Here is a 13,621-nt window from a genome sequence, read left to right on the forward strand (position 1 = left end):
AGTGAGAAAAATTATTGCAATCAAGTTTGTTCTTTTAATTGACTATAATCTGAATGCAGAAACAGATGAATAAGTAAGAAGAAAGCGTTTAGCTGAATTTATTTCTGCAGTGAAATGTTGCTCTGTGACAATTTCATTGTACATTTTCATGTTTATTAGCACTGTAAAATTCCCAAAGCCAAGGGAGTGGGTGGAAATGGAACACAATGAGTGAGCTTTTTCCTCAAGTTTGTCACAGCAAACCTACATCAGAGAGCTTTGCTAATTGAGTATTTAAGGGTTTTGTTTTCTTTATTGGCAAGCCCTAAATCCTAAGCAAATTTGTAGCAAACCCACTAAATGCCACCTGTGTAGCCAACAGGAGCTGCCCACTGCCATCACACCCTCCAGGGAAAACCCCCCCTGCCAACCAACCACACAAATCCCTTAAAGCACAGCTGCAGCACCAGGGACGGATCTCAAATTTATAAGTAAACACATCTGAGGATTTTTATTTGCTCTGTTTAAAAATATTTATCAACAAACAGGCAAAAACCCAGTGCAAAATCCTTCAAACAGCAGCAACCTGCAACGTGTTTGGTGGGAGTTAATCCAGTTTTTGGGATGTGCCTTCTGATCAACAAATGGGAAGGAATTTTAGGGAAGGGAATCCCACAGCTGAGGGAGAACCTGGAGCACATCTGGACCCCACCAAGCCCAGGAACACAGGGTCAGCCAAGAGCCTACCCTGACTATAACAGGGCAGTGAAAAAAAGGAGGGGAAATCCTTTCAATATAATCTGTAAATACAAATTTTTGGTGGCTTGTGCAGCTTCTGCAAGCATCCAGAAGAAAATGAGCACTATGTGAGAGCATGGAGAAGTCCAGCTGAAAAGTTAAAGGCTACACATATACGAGACCTGTGGATAATTTCAGGTTGTAATATCCAGAGAATTCCTGAAGCCCCAGAATAAATCTGTACCCTGGACTGAATATTCACTACTTCCTGAAAAACTACAGACATAAAATCTTAGCAGCTATGAAAGTTTTTGTTCTTTTCTCACCTCTTATATCCAGATTAGCAGTGATTGCTCTTTTCCCCACAGAATTGGCAGCCCAGCAGGCATAGGACCCTGAATCCTCCTTGTTTGTGTTCCTGATCTCCAGGGTGCCGTTCTTGTTCACCTCGTAGCGAAACGTTGAAAGGGGCTCTATGCTGTCATCCTTAGTCCTAAAGGTGATGAAAACAGGCCTGGGTTACTGCAGGAAGTGCCAGTTCATGGTTAGGGGTTATTGCAGGGGAATTCCGGGACTCAGCTTTGCCACTGAGCCATTAAAGTCAGGATTAGTGAGATACTACATGCACAGGCAGCAAATCATAAAGTTTTACACATCAAACCCACAGGAACAGAGTCTAGAAAGTTCTCTAAAATGCTCTGTCTTTAATCTGTAGCTGCCACCTGCAACTTTATTGCACCTGTCATCTGCTGTGACAATCCTGTGATTTCCAACCCTATGGATGCATGTCCAGGTAAATGTGTTCTGTAAGTCACTGCACTTCCACCTCAATAGTGTGTCCAAACTTGAAGGGTTGTCAGCAAACCCTTCAAGTTTAAACTGGCGAAGCTGCAGCAGTATTTGGCTATAAACAGCATCGTTTTGTTTAATGTATGACCTGGCATTTGTCTCAAACATATATTGAGGACTTCCAGGAACTCTTTTTCTCCAAACCAGTTCTTAAGAATTCTCAAAAGCACATTTCAACAGAGAGAATTTACATTATATACAGTTTCGTTGCAAATTTCTATTCTTAACTCCATAGAAATTATAATTAGCAGACTTTTCAAACATGGGGAAGCCTGCAGGAACTTGTTTCACATGAAAAAAACCCATTTCCCAGTATTTTACCATCTGACATCTGCTGCAGGTGAGGCAAAGATGTCACAGTGCAGGAAGGCGCTGTAACCCACGACTGTGGCGTAGTTTTCCTCATCTGGGGTCAGTATCAGGGGAGCAATATCTGCAGGAGAGAATTCAGGCTGAGCAGCACTGCATTTCAGAACCAGGGATATAAATATTGGCCCTGCATCCTGCCCTTTTCCAGCAAGGGTGAGAGGCTGAGGTGTTTAATGGGAATTTCACAGCTGTTTGGAAGAGTTGCACTGAGCAGCTGAGCTCTCAGAACCTTCACTGACAGATAACCTGGGTTTCCTGCTGGACATGGCAGAAATTGAAACATCTAGAAGAGAAAATAGACCCAGTTCTGCTGCCTCTAGAGATGTCTTTTATTAAATAAATTCTCCTCACTCCCTTTCTTCAAAGAACAGACTGAGTATCACAACTGAAATCAAAGATTAAAAGTACACTTAACTCAAAACCAGCATTGTGGCCACAATTCAGTCCCCAGTGGGTTCACTGTTTTTGAATTAAAGTTTTTGAGCCCAACCACAACCACATTTTAAAAATATATCAAAACTCAGGAGTGCCTGTGCTAAGCACATCACACTGCCCATGATAAAACCTGTTGCAAAAATCTGGATAACATTTCTAAAAATCTGGGGCCAGTCCAAAGGAATCATGAGATGCCCATGACCATCCAAAGAAACTATGGAACCCAAAGGAATCATGAGGAGCCCAAAGGAACCATGAGATTCCCATGACCAGCCAAAGAAACCATGGAGCCCAAAGGAACTGTGAGGAGCCCAAAGGAAACATGAGAATCTAAAGGAACCATGAGATGCCCATGACCAGCCAAAGAAACTGTGGCACCCAAGAAACCATGAGGAACCCAAAGGAACCATGAGATGCCCATGACCAGCCAATGAAACCATGGAACACAAAGGAACCATGAGATACCCATGATCAGCCAAAGAAACTATGGAACATAGTTTCTCGGTTCTCGGTTCCTTTGGGTTTCTCATGGTTCTAAAGGGACCACGAGGAACCCAAAGGACCCATCAGATGCCCACCAACAGTTAATGAAACCATGGAACCCAAGGAAACCACGAGGAACCCAAAGGAACCATGAGGAAACCAAAGGAACTATGAGGAACCCAAAGGAACTATGAGGAACCCAAAGGAACCATGAGATGCCCATGACCAGCCAATGAAACCATGGAACCCAAAGGGCCCATGAGGTGGTGAGAAGCCCCAGGCTGCTGTGAGGATTCAGCTGGGTTGTGGATGTGCCCTCTGGGAGGGGACAGCCCGGGGCACTCACTGAGCACGTTGACGTTGGCGCTGGCCAGGATGGTGCCGTGCTTGTTGGTGGCCTCGCACTGGAACACGGCGCTGTCCTGCAGCTGCAGGTTGGTCAGGCTGATCTCCCTGGTGGAGATTCTCCCTCGGAAGGTCCTGCCTGGAAAACACCAGATTGTGTCAGCAGATGGAGGAGCACTGTGACTGGGGAGCTCCCAGGCTCTCCTCACCGCTTGGAAGGCAAAGGAAAGAACATCTTGAGGTTCCAACCAAGACCGTGCCCAAGAGCTGTGAGTTCCAGGGCTCAGCCTTTGCCAGCAGTCCCATGGCCTGAGGGAAGTGCTCCAGAGCACCAAATTCCAGTAATTTCGCCACAGAGACTTTTTGAAATTATAATATTGCTACACCAGTGCTCCCCAGCCACCTGGGCTTACTCAGAAGCACAAAGGAGCCCTCGAGCTGTCCCAGATCCCCAAAAGATGGGAGAGTTACCAGGCACCTCAAAGGTACCACAGCTCCACATGTGCAACATTCACCACCACCCTCTTCAAGCATCCTATTTAAATATTAGTTTATTTAAGTAAATAAACAATTCATATCTAAAGAGGTGCCAAACCAGATATCATTTTGTGTGTTGGGACTTGTGGGTCCCCTCAAACTGGATGATACAGAGGCACACTGTCACCATCACATTTTCTTAAAAATCCCTTTGCCAGGATTCTTCTCCTGGGAAGCTGAGAAGCCTCAGAGAAGAATGAAAACAATAATTATCTCATTTGCTTCTCCTGTTTTTTTGCTGCTTTGGAATGTGGCTTGGACATTGTTTACCCACAGGTGATTGTTTGATTGGTTTCATATGAATTCTTTTGACTTAATGACCAATCACTGTCAGGCTGTGTCGGACTCTGAGGAGAGAGTCACAAGTTTTTAATTATCATTCTTTGTGGCCTTCTGGCTGTATCCTTTCTCTATTCTTTGGTATAGTTTTAGTATAGGAATAGAATAGAATAGAACAGAATAGAATAGAATAGAATAGATATTATAGAATTAATACCATATAATGGAATATAATATAATATAATATAATATAATATAATATAATATAATATAATATAATATAATATAATATAATATAATATAATATAATATAATATAATATAATATAATATAATATAATATAATATAATATAACATAATATAATATAATATAATATAATATAATATAATATAATATAATAATTAAAATGAATACAATAGAATATTGAACATATAATATAATAATAAATTAGCCCTCTAAGAACATGGAGTCAGATTCATCACTTCGTTCCTGCCCCGAGAGATCCCAAAAATTCCCGAGCACAGCCAAGCTGGGCAGGGCCTGGAGGGCAGCCTGGCCCCTGCACCTACCATCGATGGGCCTCCCATTGAGCTTCCACTGGATGCTGGGCTCGGGGTTCCCGATGGCCTCGCACAGCAGCACCAGGTTTGTCCCCACGCTGTAGACCCCACCCTCGGGCTTCTTCAGCCACTGGGGAGGCTCTGGGGAAAGAGACAGAGCAGGGATCAGTTGATGCTTTTTGGGGCTGCCTAAGAACAGAGGCTAAACTAAATTAAAGGAATAAAAAGCTGTGATATTTATTAAAGGATCTTCAGGTACATTTAGGGCAGCCCCAAGGGCTGCACTCAAAAATGGATGATGGGTCAGGGTTTGCACACTTTTATAAGTTTGGTCCATTTGCATATTGGGGGTGAATCTGCCAATTCCAGCTCCAGCTAATGAAGTAATTCACCCTAGATTTGCTGCCCCCAACTCCCTTTTGTTCCCATCTCTGGGCCCTGAAGCAGTGAGGTGTCCTTGATTGCCAGGCCTGCAGAGGAATTGTTGTGTCTGCCCCAAATGGGGAAGCAGCAGCTCACACTGAGTGTGGGGTTTGGAGTTACACACTAAAGAACTGCAGGGTTACAGATAGATGGAAAATGGAAAAGCTGAAATCCTGAGGCACCGCAGTCTCAGCCCCTCTGCTGTTGCTGGGATTCTCCAGGAGATGGCAAACGCCACCAACACTTCCCAGCCGCTGCTCACAGCCCATCCATCAATGGCTGAGCTGCATTCCTTGTGTTTCCCGTGTAAAGGAAAGGGGAAACTGGCATCAGCACCCGCCAGGGCTGTCCTGCAGGCTGGGTGGGTGCCAGGCAGGGTGGAGGAACGGGCAGTGCCCATCCAAGTGGGAAATGGATGGGCACAGGGAGGGAATGGTTCAGCATTTCTTCAAGGACCCTCAGATGTGAGTGTGATCTATGAATTAAGGTGAGGCTATTTCAACAAGACAAGGTGGGAACATCCATCCAGCTCAAATTCCCCTCCCTAGGCAGGAGCAAGTGGCTCCCATCACCTTCCCTGGGAGCTGACAGAGCTCCAGGACAGCAGTGATCCACCTTTGATCCACCTGCCCCTCTCCCTGGGCTGAGGAAATGCACCATCACCTCCATTTGCTGTTTTTCCATGCTGTAATCAGAGCAGAGGCTGATCCATACCACATTTAGGAATGGTAAAATGTTTTCTCATGGCTGGGGATGAGTGGTTTGGGTGCCCACACGGTGGTGGTAGAGGAGCAGCCATGTGCTGCTGCATTCCCCATGTTCCGGGGAAGCTCTGGGAAAACTCAGCTCTGCAGAGCAACCCCTGAGCATCAGGTACCCAAACCTCGTGTGGAACAGACATCCATAATGAGGGAAGGGAAATGAAGGGGAGAAAACGGGAATTTATCTCATAAATGCTTAATTCTGACTGAACGCAGGTCCCTGAGCCCTCAACCGAAAACACAGCTTTGAATTCATCATTTCCCCTTGAAAAGCACCAAACTTTGAGATTTTAACACCAGACCTGACACTGCCTCTTCTGCAAGTGCTGGGAGGATCACTGGGCCTCTTTCCCTGTTAAAAAGGTGAGGTAATGTAGGGAAAACCTGAGCATTCATTAGTTAATGCTGATAAAATGCTTTGAAGATTAACAGAGCTGTTGCCTGGGAATACAGCAACAGATGTTATCAGTGAGATATGCTAAAGCAAAACATCACTGCTCACATTCACACAGATATTTTTAAAAAAACCAACCCTAAAGTGAGGTGCATTTCCACACCCAGAGCAGCAGTCCCACAGGAGAGCACCCAGGAGTGGTTTAATTAATATATAAAGACTGAAGTCAAATTCAAACCACTAAAGCTTATTTAAAATGATAAAATCATCCCACTTCCTTCACACAGCAGGGATTTTTCGACCAACATCCTCACTCAGTGCTTCTTCCCATCCCACAGTGACATGACCACATCTGTTCATCTTCCCGGTATTTGGCTCCAGGGAAAAGCTCTGCAAATACCAGAATATTTTGGTTTTGCAGCTCTTTTTTCTTCTCTCCCATATACACCATGGTTTCACCAGGAAAAGATGAGCCAAAGGCATGGAGGTGAAAAGGTTTGTAGCGGTCCTGATTAAATTGCCGGTGTGGAATTTTCCCTCTAAATCTGCCACAAACTTAGACAGGATATTTCCTTGGTTTGGAGACAACAGGCACAGGCTGAATAAAAACCACCTGAAGGATCCCTTCCTATCTCCATCTGTGCCCACACCCTGGAGCTGTGAGCTGATATTTGATGTCACTGCTCTCCTTTCTCAATTCTGGCATTGCTGTGGGTGTTTCAAGCAACTGAAGAAGCTGTGAAGTCAGAGGCAATGAGATTTTGCCAGGTGTGAAATGCAATTTTACAGAAAGGCTGAAGAACCTCTTTTCCACGTGGCAGATGTGCTATAGCACCTAAAGTATACAAAATATACACATATTTTTAGCCACTACAAAATCCAGGGGTTGGATAATCAAATAGTTCATCTGGAATGGCAAATATTTCACTGCATCATTTATTCTTCCTGGTAAGAATTATCAATTTGTTTTTACGGATTGATTTATGTCTTTATGGAAATACTGACAGATCCAGAAATGAAAAGGATCTAAAATGGGCATTTCCAACAGAATCCAAAATACCCACAAAGGATCCAAACATTCCCCTCAGCCTCTCCCACGAGTAGAACAAATTTGGGACATCTAACCAGCCTCTGCCTTGCTGCAGTTTAACTCTCCCCGGTTTTCCATCACCCCTAGGGAACTTGGTGGAGAATCTTCCATTCCTCTCAAGGCTCTTGTGCATTCCCCAGCTCTAATTTCTCATAAATTAAAGATATCTCTATTTTTTCCCCCAAATGCCATGATTTTGAGCCCTGTGACCACCCCTGCTGCCTTCTCCTGACCTTTCCTGAAGAAGGTGAAGTTGTAAACCTGCTTACTTCAGGTGAGACCATCTCCGTTCCCAACAGTCTCTTACAACAACACTTTTCCTTCTATTTTCCAGGATGACTTTTTCCTTTTCTGCCAGACCAACACTTCCCAGAGATGTTCCTCCTGCCATGCAGAGGATTCTCCCAATTCTCCCGAGCAGGCATTTCCCAGCCTGTGCTGATGAGGCCAATCAGGGCTGCCTGGTGAGAATTGCTCTGTGCTTACCGAACCCATCCTTTCTATCCCACACCACTTTCCCAATTCTTCAAATCCTCCTCCCAAAGGTTGGGAATCCATCCCACTCCAGGCCAGCAGCAGCTGCTGTTGCCACCTTGGGCTCTGCATCCCTGTTGGAGCAATTTTCCAGTGAAACAGAAAGCTTGAGCCTGATTAAAACACCCAGTTCTGCTTCTGCTTCCCATTAATTTAATCTCTTTTCTTTTGCTCCGGCTGAGTAATAAAAGTATTACGAGACATAACTGCAAAGGCCCTTAGCTATTACATTATTACTATAATTAATCATTATATTGTAACAATTATTTCTATTAAACCCCACCTAGAAGCCTCAGTCGAGATCAAAGTAACTTTAGATCATTATGATCCTGCAAGGTTTGCAGGTTATATGTTCATTTTCTGTTGGGTTTGGTGAACTACAAACCACAACCAAATAAACACCTGAAGTCAAAACAATTTGTGGGCTTGCTTTGCTGTTTTTTTAAAAATAATTCTCATTTTAATAACAACACTGGGGTTTTTGTGTCTGCTCAGGTATTCCAGGCTACATCCTCCCTTGCAAAGAGAGATTAAAATGCTCAAACAGTCAAACAATTTGCTGGCTGAATATTTTCATATGCTTGGTAATGATTGCCTGAATCTTTGCCCTCAGACTCAGTAGGATTAGGAAATGGGCTGCATGCAAATATCATTAAAACTGGTATTTAGAAGGGTGGGCTGGTTTGAGATCCTCAAATACCAGAAAGTAGAGCAGAAAACATGGCACAGCGACAGAAAAATCCTGATTTACACCCCAGCACTCCACCGAGGATGGCTGCAGGTTAATTACACATTAATTTTTCTTCCATATTTAATTTTCATCTCCCTGCGTGCATCCTGTGAGAGGAACCTGTCGGGTGTGAGGAGCCCAAGAGCAGCAGCAGCTCCCTGAAGCCTCCCGAAATGAATGCTCAGGATGTGCCCTTGGTGTGCTCACAGGAGCTGCTGCAGGAGTGATGAACGTGTCCATCTCTGATTGACGACAGCCACCTTTGCTGCTAAGCAATTGCAGAACACAGCAGAGCTGGGGCTCAGGTTTAACTTGATGCCTTGCATGTGAGGTGACTCCTAATAGAAAGAATCCCTGCTGCTGACAGGAGCCACCTTTAATTGCACAAATGGATTTAATACCAATTGGAAAAGGATTTTTTACATTGCAATGGCTGGAGTGGGGTTATTTCCTTCTTTTCCCTTTTTCTAAGTTCTTATTTGTTAATAAGCAAAAATAACAATTTGCCAGGAAGTTTTCCTTCCTCTGGAAACTGTGGGAGAAGAAGGTCAACGTTCTAAACTGCAAAATTAATGTTATTTCTCTGGTATTTTAGTTTTTGCAGCTCCTGCAATTTCTTTGAAGGAAATCGATTTGTTTTTTTGCAGCCGAGAAAATCATCGCCAGATTGTTAAAATATTCTGCTACAGCAGAGATGCTCCAAACCATCTGGAAGGATTTCTAGGAGTCAGCACTTCCCCTGCACACCAGCTGAGAACTTGCCATGCCCTGGGATCCTCCTCTGCCACAATCCCAGCAAGGGCAAGAGGAGTGCAAGGGACAAGGCTGGGTTGGGGGAATGGAGAGGATTCAACAGCCACTGGGAGAAAATACAGAGCAGGGAGCTCAAAGTGCTCCTCTCCCACCAGAAATTGGGCGACCACAGAGGGATGAGGAGCCCTGATGAAAATGAAGCCCTTGGAAGGTTAACAGGGTAAAACTGCCAGGCATTTGTTCTATTTTTTAAGCGCTGAGCAGAGGTTGGAGCGTTTTTCATCAGGCAAATGTTTTCAGCAAGTTTTTCAGCTGAGCCTCGGGGCTCTCAGTTTGTAGATATTTGTGGGCAGAAAAAATGGAAGGGAGAGTTCTTGATTCTGCAACAACTCCTCAGAGCTCTGCTGGCTCCTGGGAAAGGGCATCTCCACCTGATGCACACCTCAGGGCTTGGGGAGGAGGAGAAGGAAAAAGAAGCCTTGGGTACTCACTGAGGTGACAAAAAGGATCATGTTTCCATTTTTTAACTGCTAAAAAATAGTAGAAAGCATCTTTTTTTTACATTGTTTCACAGGTTTTGTGATACTTTTCAGGGATTCCAGAAAACGCTCTCCACTGACATTGTGCCTGTACAAAAATCACAGCAAGGGAACAGGTGAAGGATGCAAGGGGTGATACCTTGTCTGCTCACTGAATTTTCACAGATCTCCCTAAGAGCCCACTTTTGGTGGAAACCAAAGAAAGGGACTTGAGCTAAATGTCCCTCTGATCCAGCCCAGCATAGCCATTTTCACAGTTTTTAAGAGCAAAAAGAATATTTAGATCTTTCTTCGGTGCTACTTTGTGCAAACCTTCCCAAATTCAAAAGGCTGGCATCAATTTGTGGAGTTGCTCATATTAACAAAGATCCTCCTTCACCTCCCTTTTCCCACCTTTTAGTCCCAAAACAATAATTTTAGTGAAGAGTACTGAGCACCTTCCACATGCACATGGAACTCGTGCTTGGCGCTGCCCATGGGGTTGCTGGCCGTGCACTCGTACTTCCCCTCATCAGCTGCTGTCACTTGCTCAATCTTCAGGGTCTTGCCAAAATTCTCTGTCTCTGGCTCATCCTTGGGCATGTTTCCTGTCACCTTGACCCAGCTGAGATGAGGAGTTGGGCTGAGAACAAAGGAAGAAAAAGAAGATTTTGAGTTGAACACAAGAAGCTGCTGTGATGCTTCACGTGGCAGAGCTGCTGTTCCCACCCAGGGTTTGGGAGGTGCTTTTTGGGGATTTTGAGCTTTTAAAGCTTTGAAAACTCTGGGGCTACCTAAGGGTTACACTGTACAGCTGCTCTGCTGCTCCTTGTTCTGCACAACCCCTGTGAGTGGGATTTTCACCAGGGCAAAGCTGCATTCCTTGGATGTGCCTTGGCATGGACAGTGGGAAAGGAGCTCATCCCCTCCTGCCCCTAAAGGGCACCTGAGGACAGCCAGGAGGGCCAGACTCCATTGAAATGCCTCTTAGGAGGTGGCTGAAATGCTCTTCCCATCCCTAGAAAGAGCCAGAAGTGTCACAGAATTGGGGACAGACGTGGTTGGTGACCCCAACACTCACAGGACACACAGACACAGCACCAGAGCCGCTCCTCCTGTGCCCATCTGTGCCCGTGGCTCCATGCCCAGGTACCCAGAAATTCTGCTGTTCCACCAGCCCTGCAAATACCCCATTATTCCCTCCCAGAGCCCTCATGCCACTCTTGTCCCAAAGCCAGCTCCCAGGCCATGCCCTCCTGATGCTGCCACTGCTCAGGGTATAAATCTTTAAAAAGTGACAGATTGGAAATGTCCCTAATTCCCTATTTTGCAGTTGGGTGCCCCTGAGCTGAGTTCCTTGAAATCCACTTCCATGGTCTGTGGACATTTGGCAGGGTGGATTGGCAGAGATGTAGGCAAAGCTGAGCATTTTTCTGCTGAAAATGGGAATTTCAGCAAAGAAAAAAAACGTTTTATTCTAAGAGTTGGCATTTTTGAAGGATTTCAATGAAAAGGTGTGCTTGGTGATAAGACAAAGAAGTACTTTGTGTTCTTTCAAAAGTGACTGCTTAAAAAGCCACCTTTTTGTTAAAAAAAATTAATTTTTAAAGAGCTCCCTGGAAAATTTAGAGTGAAACAAAAATATTTCTTTCTTTTTACCTTTTTCCAAAGGGACAGAAAGACTTTTTGGCTTTCTCTTCTTGTATCAGATATTCATGCTTGCACATCAAAATTCATATTTGATTATGCCCAAGGTGATTTCCCTATTAAAATCCCTTGAAAAACTTCTAAAATCAGAACTGTGGCTTTGGGGGTTGGTGGGGAGTGAATTAGACAAGGAAATGTTGCAACAGGGAAGCAAAACTCACTGCAGATACCTGGAGTGAATCCAACAGAGACAAGTCATTCACCTCCTTTCAGGAATGCCAACTCCACTCCTTGCCAGCTTCCACCAGCAATGCCCTTTCAAGCCCACATGGAAAAAACAAAATGCCCCAAACATGTGCAGGCAGATAAATATCCTGACTTTGGAATTTTATGGAGGGAAGAGAATTGCAGAGCCTTTAATGGGAATTATCTGGGTGTGAAGCAGAGCCTGCAGCTCCACGTCCAGCACCAGGGGATGGTGATTTAAAGCTCTGCTCCACACAAAGCCCTGTCGCAGCCAAACCAGAGGGACTCTGCTCTCACTGGGGATGCAGGGGGTGCACAGATTCTCTGCTTTTGTGCTGGCAGCACAAATTCTGCAGTGACAGGCACAGGGCACAAACTGGGACATGGGAAGACCAAAGCAGGGCTCGTGGCTGGGTGAGCTGGAGGTGCAGCAGCAGCCCTGAGAAGGGAATCACAGCTCCTTGTCAGGGGGGAACTCAACATTTATTTCCCAATCCCTTTCCTTATTTATCCTCATTTTGGCCGGTATTATTTACAAGGAATTTGTTGGATTAAGTGATACATTATAAGCTTTTCTTACCTTATTGGTTTTTAGCACATTATGTTATAAATGTTTTAAAGCTAATCATCTAAAATTATCCTTTGTAGGTCCTACTACAATGCATCTTTCATAGTTCTATTTCTCTAAACTATTTAGTCTTATTTACAAAATCACCTTTTAAAACTTATTTCTAGCTCCATTTCTCTCTCAACAATGTGTGTCTTATTCTATAATATTTTTAAATCAGCATTTCTTAGCTCAAAATTTGTATACAAATAGATACTGTATGAACTTTTTTCAAGTTTAAGACAAGAACTGGTCTACAAGTCTTTAGGACTTCTCTACAAATTCATTTCCCACAAAAATTGTCCTTTATGATTTCCCATCATAAAGCAGCTATTTTAACCCTTCCCTGTTTTCCCTTGCTGAAGGGACTCAGCAAAGTAAAGAGAGATTATTTAAAAGAGCCTGGAGTGACAGGACAAAGGGGAATGGCTTCAAACTGAGATAAGGTTTAGAGGGGATTTAGAGGGGCTTTTAGGAAAAACTCTTCCCTGTGAAGTAGCTGGGGCTGCCCTGGATCCCTGGAGGTGCCCACGGTTTGAGGTTTGCCCTCTGCTGCTGGATTGATCAGGATCACACTTACACAGCTGGTACTCCTTCACTGTATTGATTCCTTAAAGGATGTCTTGTGTAATATCACTCAAGAACTTTGTTTTTAAAAAACTGAGATCTTACACCTGGAAAATCTTAAATTTTGAAGCAAAACTGAATTGGCAAAACCAGAAAAAAACCATTGCAGGTTGTGAACAAAAGCACTGAAGCTAATGCTGACATTATTTAGTTTCTGACATCTCAAAAGTAGCACTACTGAAAAAAAATTCAGTTTTTAAAATAGGAAAATTAAAAATAAATCCATACTTACCACCTTATGGTTTTAATTACTTGTTTACAAGCTACAGCAATAACCAACTCACTACTGTTGCCTGCACTCTGTGCTGCTTTACAGGTGCAGAAAGCTCTGCACAGGAGTTGCATTTAAAACTGTTGCATAATTTGTAATATCCCTTTTTCTTTGCTCATTTCTCCCTCCAAAGGTGATTAAGTTTGTGCAGCATTTTCATTACTCACAGCCCTTCAGCAATGCACTCGAGGAGCAGGACACCTCCCTTGATGACAGTGACTGATGAGCTACTGCCAGCAGACTCCGGAGGGATCAGCAGTTTGGGCTTCCTTTCCTTGATAAAATTTGCTGAAAGATAAAATAAAGCAGAAGTTAGGTGGCAAATCTCAGATATTCTTCAGTAATGCCACAAATATCACTGCTGGCAGGTTTGTGACAGCCATTTGTGTGCTTTCTTTTTTACTTATCTACTCTGAGGCTAATCCAGAGCCCTGATAACAGTCAG

The 13,621-nt window shown here is 44.0% G+C and overlaps 1 protein-coding gene across 6 annotated transcripts in view; it reads right to left on the minus strand.

The window, feature by feature from the left end:
- CHL1 (cell adhesion molecule L1 like) overlaps positions 1–13,621 on the minus strand; it is a 125,174-nt gene that overhangs the window by 24,067 nt on the left and 87,486 nt on the right. For all 6 annotated transcript variants that reach the window (XR_009115062.1, XM_058031957.1, XM_058031960.1 and 3 more), the window contains 6 exons: positions 13,344–13,464; positions 10,237–10,421; positions 4,585–4,716; positions 3,200–3,337; positions 1,888–1,999; positions 1,044–1,210 (listed from right to left, as the gene is read on the minus strand). Coding sequence is in view for 5 of the 6 variants with exons in the window: in XM_058031957.1 (XP_057887940.1) it covers positions 1,044–1,210; positions 1,888–1,999; positions 3,200–3,337; positions 4,585–4,716; positions 10,237–10,421; positions 13,344–13,464 (855 nt within the window). In the remaining variant the exon portion in view is untranslated. The remainder of the gene's footprint in view (positions 1–1,043; positions 1,211–1,887; positions 2,000–3,199; positions 3,338–4,584; positions 4,717–10,236; positions 10,422–13,343; positions 13,465–13,621) is intronic.

The sequence above is a fragment of the Melospiza georgiana genome, chromosome 11 (assembly GCF_028018845.1).
Source record: "Melospiza georgiana isolate bMelGeo1 chromosome 11, bMelGeo1.pri, whole genome shotgun sequence".
Classification (NCBI taxonomy): Eukaryota; Metazoa; Chordata; class Aves; order Passeriformes; family Passerellidae; genus Melospiza; species Melospiza georgiana.